Source organism: Saccopteryx leptura, chromosome 11 (assembly GCF_036850995.1).
Source record: "Saccopteryx leptura isolate mSacLep1 chromosome 11, mSacLep1_pri_phased_curated, whole genome shotgun sequence".
In the NCBI taxonomy this organism is placed as follows: Eukaryota; Metazoa; Chordata; class Mammalia; order Chiroptera; family Emballonuridae; genus Saccopteryx; species Saccopteryx leptura.
Window position 1 is genome coordinate 40,935,495 of NC_089513.1, and position 18,526 is coordinate 40,954,020.

The 18,526-nt window shown below is 37.8% G+C and overlaps 1 protein-coding gene across 1 annotated transcript in view; it reads right to left on the bottom strand.

Annotated features, from left to right (window-relative positions):
* Nucleotides 1–18,301, bottom strand: part of PSMA8 (proteasome 20S subunit alpha 8) — a 34,309-nt gene extending 16,008 nt beyond the window's left edge. The window contains exons 1-2 of the mRNA XM_066352295.1: nt 18,200–18,301; nt 6,963–7,089 (exon numbers count right to left, since the gene is read on the bottom strand). Coding sequence (XP_066208392.1) covers nt 6,963–7,089; nt 18,200–18,301 — 229 coding nt within the window. The remainder of the gene's footprint in view (nt 1–6,962; nt 7,090–18,199) is intronic.
* Between the last annotated feature and the right edge of the window lie 225 nt (nt 18,302–18,526).

Genomic DNA, 18,526 nt, shown 5'->3' on the forward strand with positions numbered 1-18,526 from the left:
TGTAAGTTGCCAAACCATAGTTGTGTGTATGTGTCTGTTTTTTTTAACATAATAAGTAGCAATTATGGTAATCAACACTAAATGATTAGAAAAACAGACAAATTCTATTTAAAGATAGCACTGAAATTTGTAATTTGACTTTGTTTATAAATAAGCAATTATAGAAGAAATGAGTTCTCAGTCTAATGTTTTTAAATTTATACCACAACTTTATGATACTATCATAATGTAAAGTTTCTCCTATTAAACAGAATTCCTCATGCTACATAAAATAATTTTTTCAAATTCTTTTTTTCCTCTAAAAGTTGTTTTCTAAACATTAAAAGCACAACATAACAACATCAACAAAAGAATGTGATTTTTCCCCCCAAATGCAACTGTATTTCTTTCTGATATGTGCTCATTGTAAACTATTCCAACAGAGGGATTAACAGGTATCATATAATTCCACAATTTATACATAGAACTGTATCATACATATTCTTTTGTAACCTACTATTTTTAATATATAATATGGAGACATTTTCATTTCAATAAATACAGATCCTACCACCTCCTTTTTAAACTGTTACTAAATAATAATGATGATGATGATGTAGTCTTAGTAACAGCAGTGTAATAGTAATATCTGTTAAACACTCAAATATGCCAGATATTATTCTAATTGCTTTTTATGTATTAACTCACTTAATCCTTGTAATAAATCAATAAGGTAGATACTATCATTAACCTTGTGTTATATAATAGATGACTACGCTGTGGCAAGGATCAGTTGAATACCTTGCCCACAGTCACAGGTGTAGTGGACAATAGAGTCTGGCTTAGAACCCACTTGATATGATTCTACAACCTGTACTTTTAAGCAATTGCATGGCTATACCATTATTTACTATACTAATACTCCAATAATAGACATTTACATATTTCCCAATTTTAAAATTAATTGACATGTAAGAAAAATATTAGTAAACCTTTATTTTACTCTGCTAAAAAGTTATATACATATTAAAATTATTTTTATACTAAAGCCAGAAAGGTATGTGTATCAGAAATTATAGTATTTCATCCTATATATTATTAGGGTTCCATTTTTTTCCTCTTTTTCAGATTTTATTTATTGATTTTTAGAGAGAGGAGAGACAGAGAGATAAAGAGGGGGGAGAAGTGAGAAGTATATATCAACTCATAGTAGTTGCTTCTTGTATGTACATTCTGGTTGACGCTTTATCCACTGGGCCACCACTGGTCAAACAGATGGTTCCTTTTTAAAAACAAATTTTTTTGGCCCTTGGTGGGTACCTCAGTTGGTTAGAGAGTTGTCCTGATATGCCAAGGTTGTGTGTTTGATCCCTGGCCAGAACATATATAAGAATCAACCAATGAATGCATAAATAAGTGGAACAATAAATAAATGATTCTTTCTCTCTCTTCCCCTACCCCCCTGTTCTTCTCTTTCTCTAAAAAATAAACATTCAATACAAAAAAATTTTATTGTAGTAAATATATATAACATAAAATTTACCATTTTAACCATTTTTAAGTGTGTCAGTGGAGTTAAGTACATTTATATGGCTGGGCAATCATCACCATCCATCTATAGAACTTTTTATCCTCCCAAACTGAAACTCTGAATGCATTCAACAATAACTTGCCATTCCCCAGGCCTCAACATCCTTTGTCAACCACATTCTATTTTCTGTCTCTATGAATCTGACGACTCTAGGTATCTCATGTAAGTGATTATACTATTGTGAGTGATTATTTCACTTAGCATAATGTTTTCAAAGTGGACATCCTTGACTTATTCCAGTAAAAACTTTCAGTCTTTCTTTATTGAGTATGATGTTCACTGTAGGTTTTTCCTATATGGTCTTTATTATGTTGAGGTAATTTTCTTCTACTCCTAGTTTGTTTTTATTACAAAAAGTGTTGAATTTTGTCAAATATTTCTCTATGTCAATTGAAATGATCATGTAGTTTTTCCCTTCATTCTGTTAATGTGGTGTATTATGTTGATTGATTTTCATATGTTGAATTATCCTTGTATTCCAGGGATAAATGCCTCTAAGTCATAGTGTGTAATCCCATTAATAGCTGCTGAATTTAGTTTGCTAGTATTTTGTTGAAAATTTTTACATCAATATTTATAAGGGATATTGGGCTGTGGTTTTCTTTTTTTGTAGTGTCTTTGGTTTTGATATCAGGGTAATAATGCTGGCCTCATAGAATGAGTTTGGAAGTTTTCCTTCCTCTCCTATTTTTTTGGAAGAGTTTGAGAAGGATTGCTATTAATTCTTCCTTAAATGTTTGGTAGAATTCACCAGTGAAAAACATCTGGTCCTGGACTTTTATTATTGAAAGGTTTTTGATTACTGATTTACTCTTTACTTATTATATATCTGTTGAGATGTTCTATTTCTTCTTGAGCAACTACAGGTAATTTGTATGTTCAAGGAATTTATCCATTTTTTCTAGGTTATATCATTTGTTGGCATATGATTGTTCATAGCACTCTCTTATAATCATCCTTTTCATGTCTGTGAAATCATTAGTAGCATCCCCTTTTTCATTTCTGATTTTAGTTGTCTTCTTTTATTGTTAGTCCATCTGACTAAAGGTTTGTCAATTTTGTTAACCTTTTCAAAGAACTCATAGGTTTGTGATTTTTCTCTATTGTTTTTCTATTATATGTCTCTGCTCTAATCTTTTTTTTAATATTTTTAAAATTTATTCATTTTAGAGAGGAGACAGAGAGGGGGAGAAAGAAAGGGGAAAGGAGCAGGAAGCATCAATTTCCATATGTGCTTTGACCAGGCAAACCCAGGGTTTTGAACTGGTGACCCCAGTGTTCCAGGTCGATGTTTTATCCACTGCTCCACCACAGGTCAGGCTGTCTCTGTTCTAATCTTTTTTTCTCTCTTTTTTTGTGACAGAGACAGAGAGAGGGACAGATAAGGACAGACAGAGAGGAAGGAAGAGATGAGAATCATCAATTTTCGTTGCGGCACCTTAGTTGTTCATTGATTGCTTTCTCATATGTGCCCTGGCCGGGGGCTCCAGCAGATCAAGTGAACCCTTGCTCAAGCCAGCGAACTTGGGCTCAAGCTAGCGAGCTTTGCTCAAACCAGATAACTCCGTGCTCAAGCCGGTGACCTGGGCCTTTTGAACCTGGGTTCTCCGCATCCCAGTCCAATGCTCTATCCACTGTGCCATGCCCTGGTCAGGCTCTGCTCTAATCTTTATTATCTCCTGCCTTCTGCTAGCTTTGGGTTAAGTTTCTTATTCTTTTTCTAGTTCTTAAAATGTAAGTTAGGTTGCTGAGGTATTTTTTCCTTTTATTTATTTATTTATTTATTTATTTATTTTTAGCGAGCGAGAGAGAGAGAGGGACAGGCACTGAAGTCTTTTTTTTTTTTTTTACAGAGACAGAGAGAGAGAGTCAGAGAGAGAGATCGACAGGGACAGACAGGAACGGAGAGATGAGAAGCATCAATCATTAGTTTTTCGTTGTTCATTGCGACATCTTAGTTGTTCATTGATTGCTTTCTCATATGTGCCTTGACTGCAGACCTTCAGCAGACCAAGTAACCCCTTGCTAGAGCCAACGACCTTGGGTCCAAGCTGGTGAGCTTTTGCTCAAACTAGATGAGCCCGTGCTCAAGCTGGCGACCTCGGGGTCTCGAACCTGGGTCCTTGGCATCCCAGTCTGATGCTCTATCCACTGTGCCACTGCCTGATCAGGCTGAGGTCTTTTTTAGTGTAAGCATTTATAGCTATAAATTTTCCTCTTAACTCTGCTTTTGCTGTATCCCATGTTTTCATTTTCATTGTCTCAAGATATTTTCTCATCTCTCTTGTGATTTTTTTCTTTGACCCATGGGTTTTTTAGTATTAATTTCTGTGTATTTGTAGGTCTTTCAGTTTTCCTTCTACTGTTGATTTCTAGTTTTATTCTCTTTTGAAGGCATTGATACTTTGTATGATATCAATCTTTTTAAAATTTATTTTTTTAATTTTTCTGAGAGGTAGGGAGAGAGAGAGACAGAAACATCAAGCTGCTCCTGTATGTGCCCTGACTGGGAAATCAAACTGGCAATCTCTGCGCTCTGGGATAATGCTCCAATCAACCAAGATAACCAGCCAGGTTTTTTTTGTTTTGTTTTGTTTTGTTTTGTCACTGATAGAGACAGAGAAAAGGAGAGAGAAGGACAGCATCTACTTGTCATTCCACTCAGTCATGCATTCACTGGTTGCTTCATGTGTGTGCCCTTACCCAGGATCAAACCCGCAACCTTGTCATTTCAGGACAATACTCTTAACCAACTTACTAGCCAGGGATGGTATCAATCTTTTAAAATTAATTAAGAGTAGTTTTGTGGCAAGATAATTTTTTTTTGAGAGAGAGAGAGATATAGACAGACAGGAAAGGAGAGAAATGAGAAACATCAACTCATAGCTGTGGCACTTTAGTTGTTCATTGATTGCTTCTCATACATGCCTTGACTGGGGGTTTCCAGATGAGCCAGTGACCTTGGGCTCAAACTAGTGATGTTGGGCTTCAGTCCAGCAAGTTTTTTTTTTTCCTTCTGTATTTTTCTGAAGCCGGAAACGGGGAGAGACAGTCAAACAGACCCCGCATGCGCCCGACCGGGATCCACCCGGCACGCCCACCAGGGGGTGACGCTCTGCCCACCAGGGGGCGATGCTCTGCCCCTCCGGGGCGTCGCTCTGTTGCGACCAGAGCCACTCTAGCGCCTGGGGCAGAGGCCACAGAGCCATCCCCAGCGCCTGGGCCATCTTTGCTCCAGTGGAGCCTTGGCTGCGGGAGGGGAAGAGAGAGACAGAAAGGAAGGAGAGGGGCAGGGGTGGAGAAGCATATGGGTGCTTCTCCTGTGTGCCCTGGCCGGGAATCGAACCTGGGACTTCTGCATGCCAGGCTGACGCTCTACCACTGAGCCAACCGGCCAGGGCCTAGTCCAGGAACTTTTGAGCTCAAGCCAGCAACCATGGGGTCATGCCAATAATCCCATGCTCAAGCCAGTGACTTTGTGCTCAAGCTGGTGAGCCTGCGCTCAAGCTGAGTGAGCCCATGCTCAAGCCAGTGACCTCAGAGTTTCAAACTTGGGTTCTCAGTGTTACAAGTTGATGCTCTATCCACTGTGCCACCACCTGGTCAGGCTGGCAAGATAATTTCTTTCTTAGGACAGTAAGATAAAGATTATTTGGACTCAATAGGTTTTTAAAAACTTTTTGCTAATAAGGTTTTTAAACTTCAACAGAAAATTATTAATAAAAAAAATAGAAAATGAGCAAAAAAAAAAAAAAACCAACACAAGAAACATGTCTTGTTTGGTATACAAATGCAAATAAGCACATGAAAATATGTTCAACATCAGTAGCCATGAGGCAGATGCAAATTAAACCCACAATGAGCTATCACTACCTACCTATATAGATGCCTAAAATAAAAAATAGTAAAACACCAAATACTGCTGAGGATGCAGAGAAAAATTAATCATTCATCCATTGTTAGAGAGAATATAAAACAGTACAGCCACTCTGGAAAACAATATGGTAGTTTTATATGTAACAAAGCATGTATTATCATATGACCCAACAATTGTACTCTTAAGTGTTTATCTCAGGACAATGAGTATTTATCTCAGAACAATGAAAACCTATGTTCACACAAAAATCTATAAGCAAAAGTCTACATTAATTTTATCTGTATTAGAAAAAACTGATAATAGGTTCTTCATATTGTTAAAAAAGTGTGGTACATCCATACATGGCATACTATTCAGCAATAATAAGCAGCAGTCTATCAACATATGCAACAATTTGGAAGAATTACAAGTGAATTACGCTGAATAAAAAGAAGCCAATATTAAAAGGTTATACACCACATGATTTTATTCATATAGCATTCTCAAAAATGACAAAATTATATGATTGAGAAGATAATAGATTACTGCTTGCCAGAGATTAGAGACACAGAAGAGGAATGGCAGGGGTAGCCTTGTGGGAATGGAAGAGCTATGTATGACTGTAGTGATGGCTACATGAATCTACACATGTGATTAGTCTAATAAAACTACACACATGTGCACATGAGTGCCTGTAAAAGTGATAAAATATGAAAAATATCTGTGGCTTGTGATAATGTCAATTTAATGGTGTTTGAAGATATTACCATTGGGGTAAACTGGGTAAAGGATAAAAGAGACTATTTTGTGGAAATTGTGTAATTTCTTGATCCAAAATTATTTTGAAATAAAAAAATTAAAAGAAATCAGCTATCTAGCCTGACCAGGTGGTAGCGCAGTGGGTAGAGCATTGGCCTGGGACGCTGAGGACCCAAGTTTGAAATCCCAAGGCTGCTGGTATGGGCACGGGCTGATTCTGTTTGAGTGTGAGCTCACCAGCTTGAGCACGGGGTTGCTGGTTAGAGTGTGGGATCATAGACATGACCCCATGGTCACTGGCTTGAGCCCAAAAGTTGCTGGCTTGAAGCCCAAGGTTGCTGGCTTGAGCAAGGGGTCACTCACCCTGTTGTAGCCTCCCAGTCAAGGCACATTTGAAAAAGCAATTAATGAACAACTAAGGCACTGCAACTATGAGTTTATGATTCTCATCTCTCTCCCTTCCTGTTTATCTGTCTCTAAAACAAGAAAAAGAAAAAAAAGAAAAAGATAAAGAAAACAGCCACCTAAAATTATAATTAAGGTAAAATAATGTATACCTTCTGATATTTGTGTTTTATCAAAGCTAACTATCAGAGATCCTGGTTTAAAGAGTTGTGGTTTTCCAGAAAAGATAGGGTAAATTGTTTGTGTTTAATAAGAAATGGAGTGTAACTCTGTATGTTGTATAAATATCGCACCACAACAACTGTAGTGGAGCCACATGTGTTACCCTCAACACCAAGATATTCTGTATCATTATTGTAGGTCCATAACTACCTGCAAAAGCCATGCAGACATGGTCATCAAGGACACAAATTTTCCTCACAGTTCTTTCATCTTGAAGCTTGGCAACAGATTTTTTTTCTACTCCAAGTACAACTATATTGGAACCACGAATTCCAACCTGTAGAGTTATTAAAATATATATAATTAGTTGTCAGTTTTAATACCAAATCAAGTTATTCTAATATTTTATTTATAGGAAAATGCTTTTCCTTAAGCATTCACTAAAAGTGAAAAAGTAGACTTTTAAGAAAGCAGTTATAAAGATCCTGGCTTACTGGAAGTCCATTCCCCAAACTCAAAGCAAAGAAAATATAAAGGTAGAAATTGGAAGACTATATTACAAATGCTAAAACTATGAGTGTCTTAATTTCATGAGATAACACCTATAGATTTGCTATCTAAATATAGAACAATTTTAACCAAAATGAAAGATTCTGGTAATCCATGCGGATTCCTTATAGAAAGAGTAGTACGAGTACTGGTGGTAGTAGAAATAGTATAGAAAATTAAGTAGATATACTTTTTTAAAAAAAATTCAATGAGGAGGGGAAGCAGAGAAACACTCCTGTATGCACCGTGACTGGGATCCACCTGGCAAGCCCACTAGGGGCGATACTCTGCCCATCTGAGACATTGCTCAGCAACCAAGCTCTACTTAGCACCTAAGGCGGAGGTCATGGAGCCATCCTCAGCACCTGGGGCCAACTCACTTCAATCGAGCCATGGCTGCAGGAGGGGAAGAGAGAGAGAGAGAGAGAGAGAGAGAGAGGCAAGAGAGGATGGGTAAAGAAGCAGATGGGCATTTCTCCTCTGTGCCCTGACCAGGAATCAAACCCAGGACATCCACATGCTGGGCTGATGCTCTACCATTGAGCCAACTGGCCAGGGCTCTAAGTAGATACATTCTGAAATCTCTCCCATGTATTTCACAATTTGTAAGGATAGGGACTGAAAGTCACACGCAGCTGAGAGAAAGCCCAAATGCCCTCACCCTAAATCACTGATAAACAAAGTCTCAATTTAAACAGGAATATGACAAGAAGAATCAGTGTTATTCCTCCCTTCACCCCTTCCCTTGAGAAAGAAGTGGAAAAAAGTCTAGAGAATAATGTACTAGAATAGTAATTCTCAAACAGGGACTTCTGGGGAAACATGGCCCTATTCTCAGAGGTTAAAGAGTAATGTATGAGAATTTTAATTCTGTATTACAATGGCAATCTAAATATTTTCATATTGGTATTTGTGTTTATGATTGCCTTGTGGACAAGTGTGATCTTTTTTTTTTTTTTTTTTTAAAACAACAACCCTCAATTTTTTTTATTCATTTTAGAGAGGAGAGAGACAGAGAGAGACAGAGAGGAGAGAGAGACAGGGGGAAGGAGCTGGAAGCATCAACTCCCATATGTGCCTTGACCAGGCAAGCCCAGGGTTTCAAACCGGCAACCTCAGCATTTCCAGGTTGACGCTTTATCCACTGCGCCACCACAGGTCAGGCCAAGTGTGATCTTATTGTACTGTTTTATATAACATAACTAGGCAAAAAGATGTATTCTGAAATAGTATTCTTGAAATAAAAATACAGAAGAGATTAAATATAGAACTATACCTGAGAGTACATCTTTCAATTAAATAAAACATAGGCAATTTATCAAAGCCTTTGCTCTGTTCCCTCACTTTATTCAAGTTTGTCAGTTTATCTAAGCCTTTCTTAACCACCCTACCTAAAGTCAGCAACCCTCCCCCTCATCCCACTCTCTTCTAATAGACAATATTGAACTTCATATCCTACAGGGAACATGACTTCTTATTAAGTCATAGGACATTATATAACAATTTAACACGTACTAGGATTCAAAAAAATTTTTTTCAGTATTTTCTCCAAATTGAAATAAATCAATTTAAATTCATTGACCACAAGATAATACAATAATTTTTATAACTTTCACCTAAACAATTTTTGACTTAATAAAAAAATTAAGACTGCTAACAGGTTGGTCATGTGTCTACCTTTTCATGCAGACACTTCCACAGTCTGGCATATGTGCAGAGTTGACTTTTGGAGGGTTAAGTTCTAGGCAGCCCAACCCATCCCAGAGATGGCAGGGAGGGAAGGAAGATGGAAGGAAGAGAGATGGAAGGAAGGAAGAAGAAAGTGGGAAGTGTAGATTTGCATGACTAGCCTCAGTGGGTGGCACAGAAATACAAGTTGAACATGCATGCAGTGAAAGGCCTTGGGGCCTGACACCCCCCCACACAACCTCCAGCTCAATCCTGGCCCTATTGCCTACTGCCCCCATGTTTACCCTCTTCCTCCTTATCCATTCCACCCCATTACCTACACGGCTGATCCAAATCCAAAGCACTTTGTATATATAATTTTTTTTTCCAAAGAGCCAAATAAAACAAATCTGCCCACACATACTATCTAGAAAATGTTTATAATAAAAATCCTAATATCAAAGTCTTGGATGTGGACAAAATTTTCCTTAGAAGAGAATTCATAATCTCACTTTATAAAAAATCAAATAAAAAATTGAAAATTCATTCAAGAAGTTAATAAAAGGAATAAAAATATTTAAGTTAAACTTAAGGAGAGAAATAAGGAAAAAGCAGACATTAGTGGGTAGGGAAAAACACAATAAAATTGGTAAATAATACCAAAAGTTAGTTTTTTAAAGAAATGTTTATTTATTTATTTACTTTATTTATTATTTTCTTTTCTCTTTTTAGGTGAGAGGAAGGGAGATAGCGAGGCAGACTCCTGCATGTACCCCCACCGGGATCCACCTGGCAACCTCATCTGGGGCCAATGTTTGAGTTCCAGCTATTTTTAGCACCTGAGGCTGACTTGTGGACCAACCAAGCTATCTTCAGCACCCTGGCCATGCTCAAACCAATCGATCCACTGGCTGTGGGAGGGGAAGAGGAAGAGAAGGAGGAGAGTGACGGAGGGTGAAGCAGCTGGTCGCTTCTCCTGTGTGCCCTGACTGGGGATCAAACCTAGGACATCCATATGCCAGGCTGATGCTCCATTAACCGAGCCACTGGCCATGGCCAAGAAAGAATTTTCAAAATGTCTTATTTAACCTAGCCTAAAGGTAAAAAGAGCAAAGGAAATATATTTAAGTGGGAAAAAAAAATAAGGATTTAAAAATTATAGCCTGTTATGTTTTTACAGTCAGTTTGTTTCTTTGTTTATTTATTGTATTTCTCTCTCTAAACAGTACATTCTAGGAGGGCAAGAAAAACAATTGGACAAATCTGGGAAGTGGAACACTCTACCTAATTAACGCAATCTCTTCAAGATGTCAAAGGCAGGAAAAAAAGAGATGCTGTTCAAGAATAAAACAGAAATACCTACAGCTAAGTGCAAGGCAAGGACTTTAGATTCCGACTCAAATGAAATAACTATGAAAATGTATTTTCTGAACAAAAGGAAAGTTAGAATGTAGGCTATTACAAAATATTAAGAAATTTTGTTAATTTCATTAGGAGTGATAATGGTTTTAAGAAACATCTTTATTTTTTAGAGATGCATAACAAAATATGTTATCCGGATATAAAATAAATGAAATATTATATTATCTGAATATAAAATAAATGAGAGTAATGTATGCTGCTGAAAAATGACTTTTGACCTAAACCTTACACCAAAAGTAACTGAAAATGGATCATGGACTTAAATATAAACTATAAACCTTTAGGGGACAAAAAAAAAAAAAAAAAAACAGAAGAAAAATTTTAGGATCTAGGCAAAATTTTAAATGTGGCACCAAAAGCATAAACAATAGGAGTGAAAATTGTTAAACTGGACCTCATCAAAATTACAGACTTTTGCTCTGTGAAAGTCCATGTGAATAGGATGAAGAGACAAGCTACAGCCTGGGAGAAGATGCATGCAAACCGTATACCTGACAAAGGGCTAGAGCCTAGAATACAAAAAGAACTGTCATAACTTAACAGTAAAAAAACCAATCCAATTAGCAAAAGGACAAAAATCATGAAAGACATTTCACTGAAGTGGATATACAACGGCACACTGCACATGAAAATATGCTCAACTCATTAGCTATTAATGGCTAACTTTATTACAACCATGAGTTCTCACTACATACTCATGCAAATCGCTAAAATGGAAAAACAGTAACACCAAATGTTGGAAAGGATGTGTAGAAACTAGATCATTCATATATTGCTGGTGGGAATGTAAAATACTACAGACACTCTGAGCAACAGTTTGGCAATTTCTTATAAACTAAACTTGCAATTACCATATGACCCAGTAATTGCACACTCGGAGATTTATACCAGAGAAATAAAAACTTATGCTCACACAAAAACCTGCTATGAATGTTCATAGCATCTTTATTCATAATAGCTTCAAACTGGAAACAATCCAAATGCTTTTCAACAAGTATACCATTAAACACTATGATGCATCCATACCATGGAATACCTCTCAGCAATAAAACACTGATACATGCAACAACTGGGACGAATCTCAAGGGAAGAAAGCAAATTCTAAAAGTGTTCATACTGTATGAAAGCATGCATATAACATTTTGAAATGACAAAACATTAGAAACAGAGGACAGATGAGTGTTGCCAGAGATTAGGGCTATGGACATTAAGGATATAAGGAGGAGGGTAAAGAAGTATGTGTGATTAGGCCTGACCTGTGGTGGCACAGTGGATAAAGCGTTGACCTGGAAATGCTGAGGTTGCCGGTTCAAAACCCTGGGCTTGCCTGGTCAAGGTACATATGGGAGTTGATGCTTCCTGCTCCTCCCCCCTTCTTTCTCTCTGTCTCTCTCTCTCTCTCTTTCTGTCTCTGTCTCTCTCTTGCCCTCTCTCTCTCCTCTCTAAAAATGAATAAATAAACTCTGTCAATTAAAAAAAAAGAGAAGTATGTGTGATTATATAAAATCAACATGAGATTCTTTTGTAGTTGGGAAACTGTTCAGTATCTTGACTGTGGATACACGAATATACACAAGCAATAAACTATGATAGAACTTAATATACACACAAAAGAGTACAAGTAAAATAGAGAAATCTGAAAAAAATAGGTAGCTTTTATTAATATCAATATCCTGACTGTTATATTAATGTCAGGATATATCAATATCCTGACTAAAACATACATAGTTTTGCAAAATATTACCACTGGCAGAGAATGGCAGAGTATCTACGTTTCTTTCAACTACATATAAATTTTCAATTATCTTCTGAAAATTTCAACTAAAAGTATTCCATTAGGAAGGGGGAAAAGTTGAGAAAGAAAAAAAAGACTAGTAAAATGTAGATAAGTGTTAGAGCTGGGTAACTGGTGTACGGAGGTTCATTATGCTATTCCCTTCATATATCTCTTCTTGTTTAAAATATTCTGTAACAAAAAGTTGAAAATAAATCAAACCAACCTAAAAACAAATAAACCTCAACTTTATCTACTGGCTTTTTCTCACCAACATTGAAACATATGCTAAAGTCTCTCAAACAAAATCTTAAAGATCACTTCACTTCAACGCCCTACCTCTTTCTCTCTATCCTTTAAAGCCAAATATTATCATCATCCCTCAGCTCACAGCTATGTGGTTTTTACCCCCACTCCTCTCAGAGTTTCACTGAAGTAGACTATACATAGGTCACTGTAGACCACACTGTAGTCTGAGAAACCTTTGAAAAAATAAACATATAACCCTTGCCAGGTAGCTCAGTTGGTTAGAGCTTCGTCCCCATACTCCAAGTTTGCAGGTTCAATCCCCAGTTAGGGCACATATAAGAATCAACCAATGAATGCCTAAATAAGTGGAAAAACAAATCAGTGTTTCCTTCCCTCTGCTTTTTCTTCCTTCTTCTGTCTCTAAAATCAATTAAAAAAATAAACATATGAAAAAAAGAAAAATCTGAATGTGGCATTCATCAACATAAAACCTGTGTTAGTAAGGACCATTTTTCACTAGGCAAACTAAAAGAGCACAGAGCTGGCTTGGAAACAAAAGGATCTAGAAACTGTACTTGTACTTTATTTTTTTTTGAGATTTTATTTATTGATTTTACAGGGAAAGGAGAGTGCGAGGCAGGGAACAAGAAGAATCAACCCATAGTTGCCCCACTCTTGTTCACTGATTGCTTGTGGTATGTGTCTTGACCAGGCAAGCCCAAGGCTTCAAACTGGTGACCTGAGTGTTCCAGGTTGAAGCTCTGACCACTGCACCATCACAGGCCAGGCTGTAATTTTACTCTTAATTAAGGTGACCAACCTTTTTACAATAAAAAGGAGGACAAAAATAGATGAAAGAAAACAATATCATAAATAAAAGAAACGTTTTATTCATTGCAACAATAATATACTATAATATGATAAATGCATAATAAAAACACTTGTAATATTTTATATTGTAATTATGCTTATATGCCTATTAATTTTTAATAATAATCATAAGAAAAAAGTACTCATTTAGATACAAATACATCACATCACACTCAATGGATCGACTCTGCATTGATCGGATATGGACATTTACAGATTAGTCTTCCAATATCAAAAAGGAGGACATGTAGGAGGACACTTTTCGAGGGAGGATGGAACTTACAAAAGAAGGACTGTCCTCCCTAAAGGAGGACGATTGGTCACCTTACCTTAATGCAGAGAGGCTTTAAGCTCTTGCTGTACAGAAAAAAAGATGGTCACCAGCAACCAGTACTCGTAGTCTTCCAGAGAAAAAAAGCTACCACTTATTTCTAGTTAGGAAAGTCCTAAGCCCTGACCCAGTAGCTCAGTTGGTTAGAGCATCATCCCAAAATGCCAAGGTTGAAGATTTGATGACCAGTCAGGACTTATACAAGAATCAATCAACAAATGCATAAATAAGTGGAAAGTCCTAAGAATGGATTTATATTGGTTAGCTTTGAGTCACATGTTCATCGCTGTAGCCAACAGGATGGACACTGATTCTACCTGGATCATGGGAACACTTCTGTGGTTGGACAAATGCAGTCTTTTACTAGAAAGAATGCATAGCAATAATCCAGAGAATGACTATAACCACACCAAAAACCTTTAAGGATTATTATTCTCTTAAAGGTATTCATTCCATGATCCAGCCAGTTTCTAGCTCCATTCTGTTCCATTTTTCCATTGCTTCAGCAATCCCAAATGCCTGCCAGTTTGTAGAACATGGCTGTCTTTTGCTGCTTGGTCTTCACACATGCTACTTAGTCTAAAATACCCTCCATCTTTCCTCTTCTACCATTTCACCTGATTATCTTTCATCTCTCAGACATCTACTTAAAACATTACTTCCTCAGGGAGACCTCTCTAACGCCTAGAGTTACCATAATTCCCCCTACTCTCCCCATTATAATACTAATTTAGGCTTAGTTAGGACTATTTATTTGATCATGTAACATTCTTTCTAGATAATAAGCTCTCCAAGGACAGAAATGGAGTCTTTTCTTATTGTGAAACCCTAGGGCCCAGCACCACATTTGGCAGATGTAATTGTTCAACAAAAATGTCTTGATAATAAGTGAATGTTATTATTCACTGGAAGAACCATAGACAAAATTGAAGAATAAGAGACAATAAAGGGATAGGAAATAATAATAGTTACCATTAGTAAGTACTTGCTATGAACCAGACACTGTACAAGATACTTAACACGTATCATTACTTCATTCAACTGTCACATGAACCCAATGAAGCAGGTGCTATTTTGATGCCTATTTTACTGCCAAAGAAACTGAAGCTTAAAGAAGGTAACTGCCTTACATGATACATATCTGGGTTCCACATTCATGATAATGATAGCTAATATACAAATATTTACTGAATAAACTGCAAGACAATGCAGAGCAGAGGCTTTGGAACTAGAAACATGTAAGTGTGAAAATGGTACCCATCACTTTTTAGGTGGGTACCTTCAGCAAACTCTGAAAGCTCTGAAGTATAGATTCCACATATATAAAAGGGGATTAACACTGTCCTTAACATCAGATAGTGTACATAAAATAGTACAAAATAAGTATTACTTAAATGTTAGTTTACTCCCTTCCTTCCCCCTCCCCTGTGTACCGTGTAGAAATACAAAAGGAATTACACCATCTAGATTCTCAAACATCTTATTATCCAGTTGGTGTGAGAAACATATTAAATAAACCTGAAATTATAGACAATATGAAATCAAACAGTAAATACCGTATGATGCTCTGTTACAGATTATAAATTAAGAAGGAAAAAAATAGGCCCTGGCCGGTTGGCTCAGTGGTAGAGCGTCGGCCTGGCATGCAGAAGTCCCGGGTTCGATTCCCGGCCAGGGCACACAGGAGAAGCGCCCATCTGCTTCTCCACCCCTCCTCCTCTCCTTCCTCTCTGTCTCTCTCTTCCCCTCCCGCAGCCGAGGCTCCAATGGAGCAAAGATGGCCCGGGCGCTGGGGATGGCTGGGGAGTGGCTCTGGTCGCGGCAGAGCGAGCCCCCCCCCAGGGGCAGAGCATCGCCCCCTGGTGGGCAGAGCGTCGCCCCCTGGTGGGCGTGCCGGGTGGATCCCGGTCGGGCGCATGCGGGAGTCTGTCTGACTGTCTCTCCCCGTTTCTAGCTTCGGAAAAATACAAAAAAAATAAAAATACAAAAAAAAAAAAAAAGAAGAAGAAGGAAAAAAATATCCATGATGAGTGGGTGGGTCAGAGATGGCTTTATGTAAGAGGAGAAAAGTGTGATTTTGGAGGAGAAGTAAAGATAGAGAGTGGCAGAAGAAAGGTGTTTTCTCCTCTCTCCTCCTACAAGGGCAGAAGCATATATTAGTGAAACCACGAAGCTGCCTCCTTAATTAAAGACAGTGGATAAGGATTATGAAAGACTTTGATGGCCAGACTGTGGAGTTGAGATTTGATAAAGCAGGAAATATGGAGCTAATAACAGTTTAGGGTCAAGCAAAGGACAGAACAAGGTATGATAATAAATCTTCTCTTTTCATGAGGATGTCATCAAGGACTCATATTTTTCCCAAGAAGAAAGGTATTACCTCTCCAAAATGTTATTCAAAGATATTTTTCACTTATAGAAAATGGAACAAAAAAAATTAAAACAGGCCTTTTGTCTCACTTCATGTTGTAAAATAATCATCATGAAGAAGGTAAAACCCAAGGCCTTTAATTGTGGCCCATATAACATTTTGTTTTACTAAATAATATCATATTCGCACAGTGGTCAAAACTGGTCAACCTTGGCTTATTTATAATTCACCATATCAAACATCATTTATAAACAGATTATTTTCTGACTATTTTAATAAACAAGTGCCACTATAAACTTTACCCGGTATAAGAGGTCATAGCACCCTCAAGGAAACACAATCATACATAACTCCATATGAAGATGCAAATTATAATTTCAGAATCCCGAGACAAAACTGTCTTATCTTTCCAATGTATTTTTTAAAATGCCCACCCTAGGTATTTTTATGTCCTTACCCTTTTACAGCTCATTACAAAGGAACTATCAATCAGTTCTATAGCATTCTAAAACATTTTAAATGAGTCAGTGTGGTTTCTTATTATACCCTAGTCTTCTCCCATCACTCCTTTATTTTAGGCTCTAAAACTTGGGCATTATTTTCTAACCATATGCTTCATGCCATGCTGGGGACTGTATAACTTTTTGTTTTTATCAAAATGGTACCCTTTTGGTTTAACCTGCATGAAGCACTTCTTAAATTTACAATTCTTAAAAAAATTACTTATAAAACAGAAGCAAAACTAGTGGGCCCTATTAAATAAAAAATACTTTAAAAATAAGATTCTTTCCAGTGTTTTTTTTCTTACCACTTACATTTGGTAGATTTATAGTAAAAATGAATTATTTCCTTCCATAACTAAGTTGGTAATGGCAAGTGAGAGAAAATACAGATACTGCTACACTTAGAAATGAACTATGTATTCTCACAGCTGGTGTCTCAAATTCCAAAATGCACAACAAACTAGCTTATGAAATTTGAGAGAGTAAAAAAAATCAGATACTTCTGATTTCAAAGGCCAGGACTAAAAATTTAGGATAATCGAGCTTTTGTCATTTAATTTTTATAAACTATAAAATTATTAATCATAACTAAAACTTGGCAGGAGTATTACAGCTTCCCTGAGTATTTAACAGTTTTTCAGAAATATGGTTAGGTAAATTTAAAGTAGGGTAAAGCCTGATCAGGCAGTGGCACAATGGATAGAGCGTCGGACTGGGATGCAGAGGACCCAGGTTCGAGACCCCGAGGTCGCCAGCTTGAGTGCGGGCTCATCTGGTTTGAGCATAGCTCACCAGCTTGGACCCAAGGTCCCTGGCTCGAGTAAGGGGTTACTCGGTCTGCTGAAGGCCCCCGGTCAAGGCACATATGAGAAAGCAATCAATGAACAACTAAGGTGTCACAACGAAAAGTTGATGCTTCTCATCTCTCTCCGTTCCTGTCTGTCTGTCCCTATCTATCCCTCTCTCTGACTCTCTCTCTGTCTCTGTGAAAGAAAAAGAAAAAAAATAAATAAATAAAGTAGGGTATAATCGCTCACAGAATTTCAGTATTATTTAAAAACCAAACAAAAAGAATTGGCAAAATTGAGAAGCTGCTTGGGGACTTTGCGCCTCTAAGGCTGCCAAATACTCGGGTGCAAATATTAGAACAGTAATTTTTATGTGAAAATGCCTAAGTGGTGTAGCTATTTTAACCGCATCCTCACCAACAAAGATTGAATTTTATGTTGACTTAGTTTGTACTTCAGGGATAGGCATGATCAATGTTTAATTATTATAATTATGATTAAACAACAACTCCCAAGTGAAGAAACTGTTACTTTCTCATGCATTTGTGAATTTCTGAGGAAGTGGGCCCTGTGCATCCAGGTAGTCGGAAACAGTATTATCTCCTCTACAGTAAAGGCTCCTAACACTCACACACACACACACACACACACACACACACACACACACACACACACACACACATTTTGAGTGTGTGGCTATCATTAAATAAAGGCAGTTGCACAACTGAAGCCCACGAAATCTACCACCTTTTACTCCATCACTTCCAGCCAAAATTTTAGTCATCTCCCTCAATGAAAGAAAGGAAGTAACTTCACAAGTGGGAGACTTCCCTGACCTGTCCCCCTACAGGTGGGCTGGGACAGCGGGGTACGTTAGGCCTGCACGCGGCAGGAGCCTGTGGTCACGAAGTTGCTCGCTCACCGCTGTGGATCCTTTCTTCACCGCTTCCTGCGCATATTCCACTTGGAAGAGGTGTCCATCTGGGGAGAAGACAGTGATTGCCCGGTCATAACGAGAGGCCATCGCTCAAGGCTACCTCGATTTCCACCGTATGCCTGAAACTACAACAGCAGGGGGAGGCAGCAGAGCGGCTCCTGCGGCCACGCGCTACCCGGAAGTGCTTGTTCAGATGCCTCAAGCTCCCGGAAGTGCCCGCGCGTGCTCTTCCACAAGGCGCCCGAAGTCATCCGGGTACTCCAGGTGAGACCAGTCTCCGTGCCCACCAACTCGTGAGATTGCTTGGCGTGC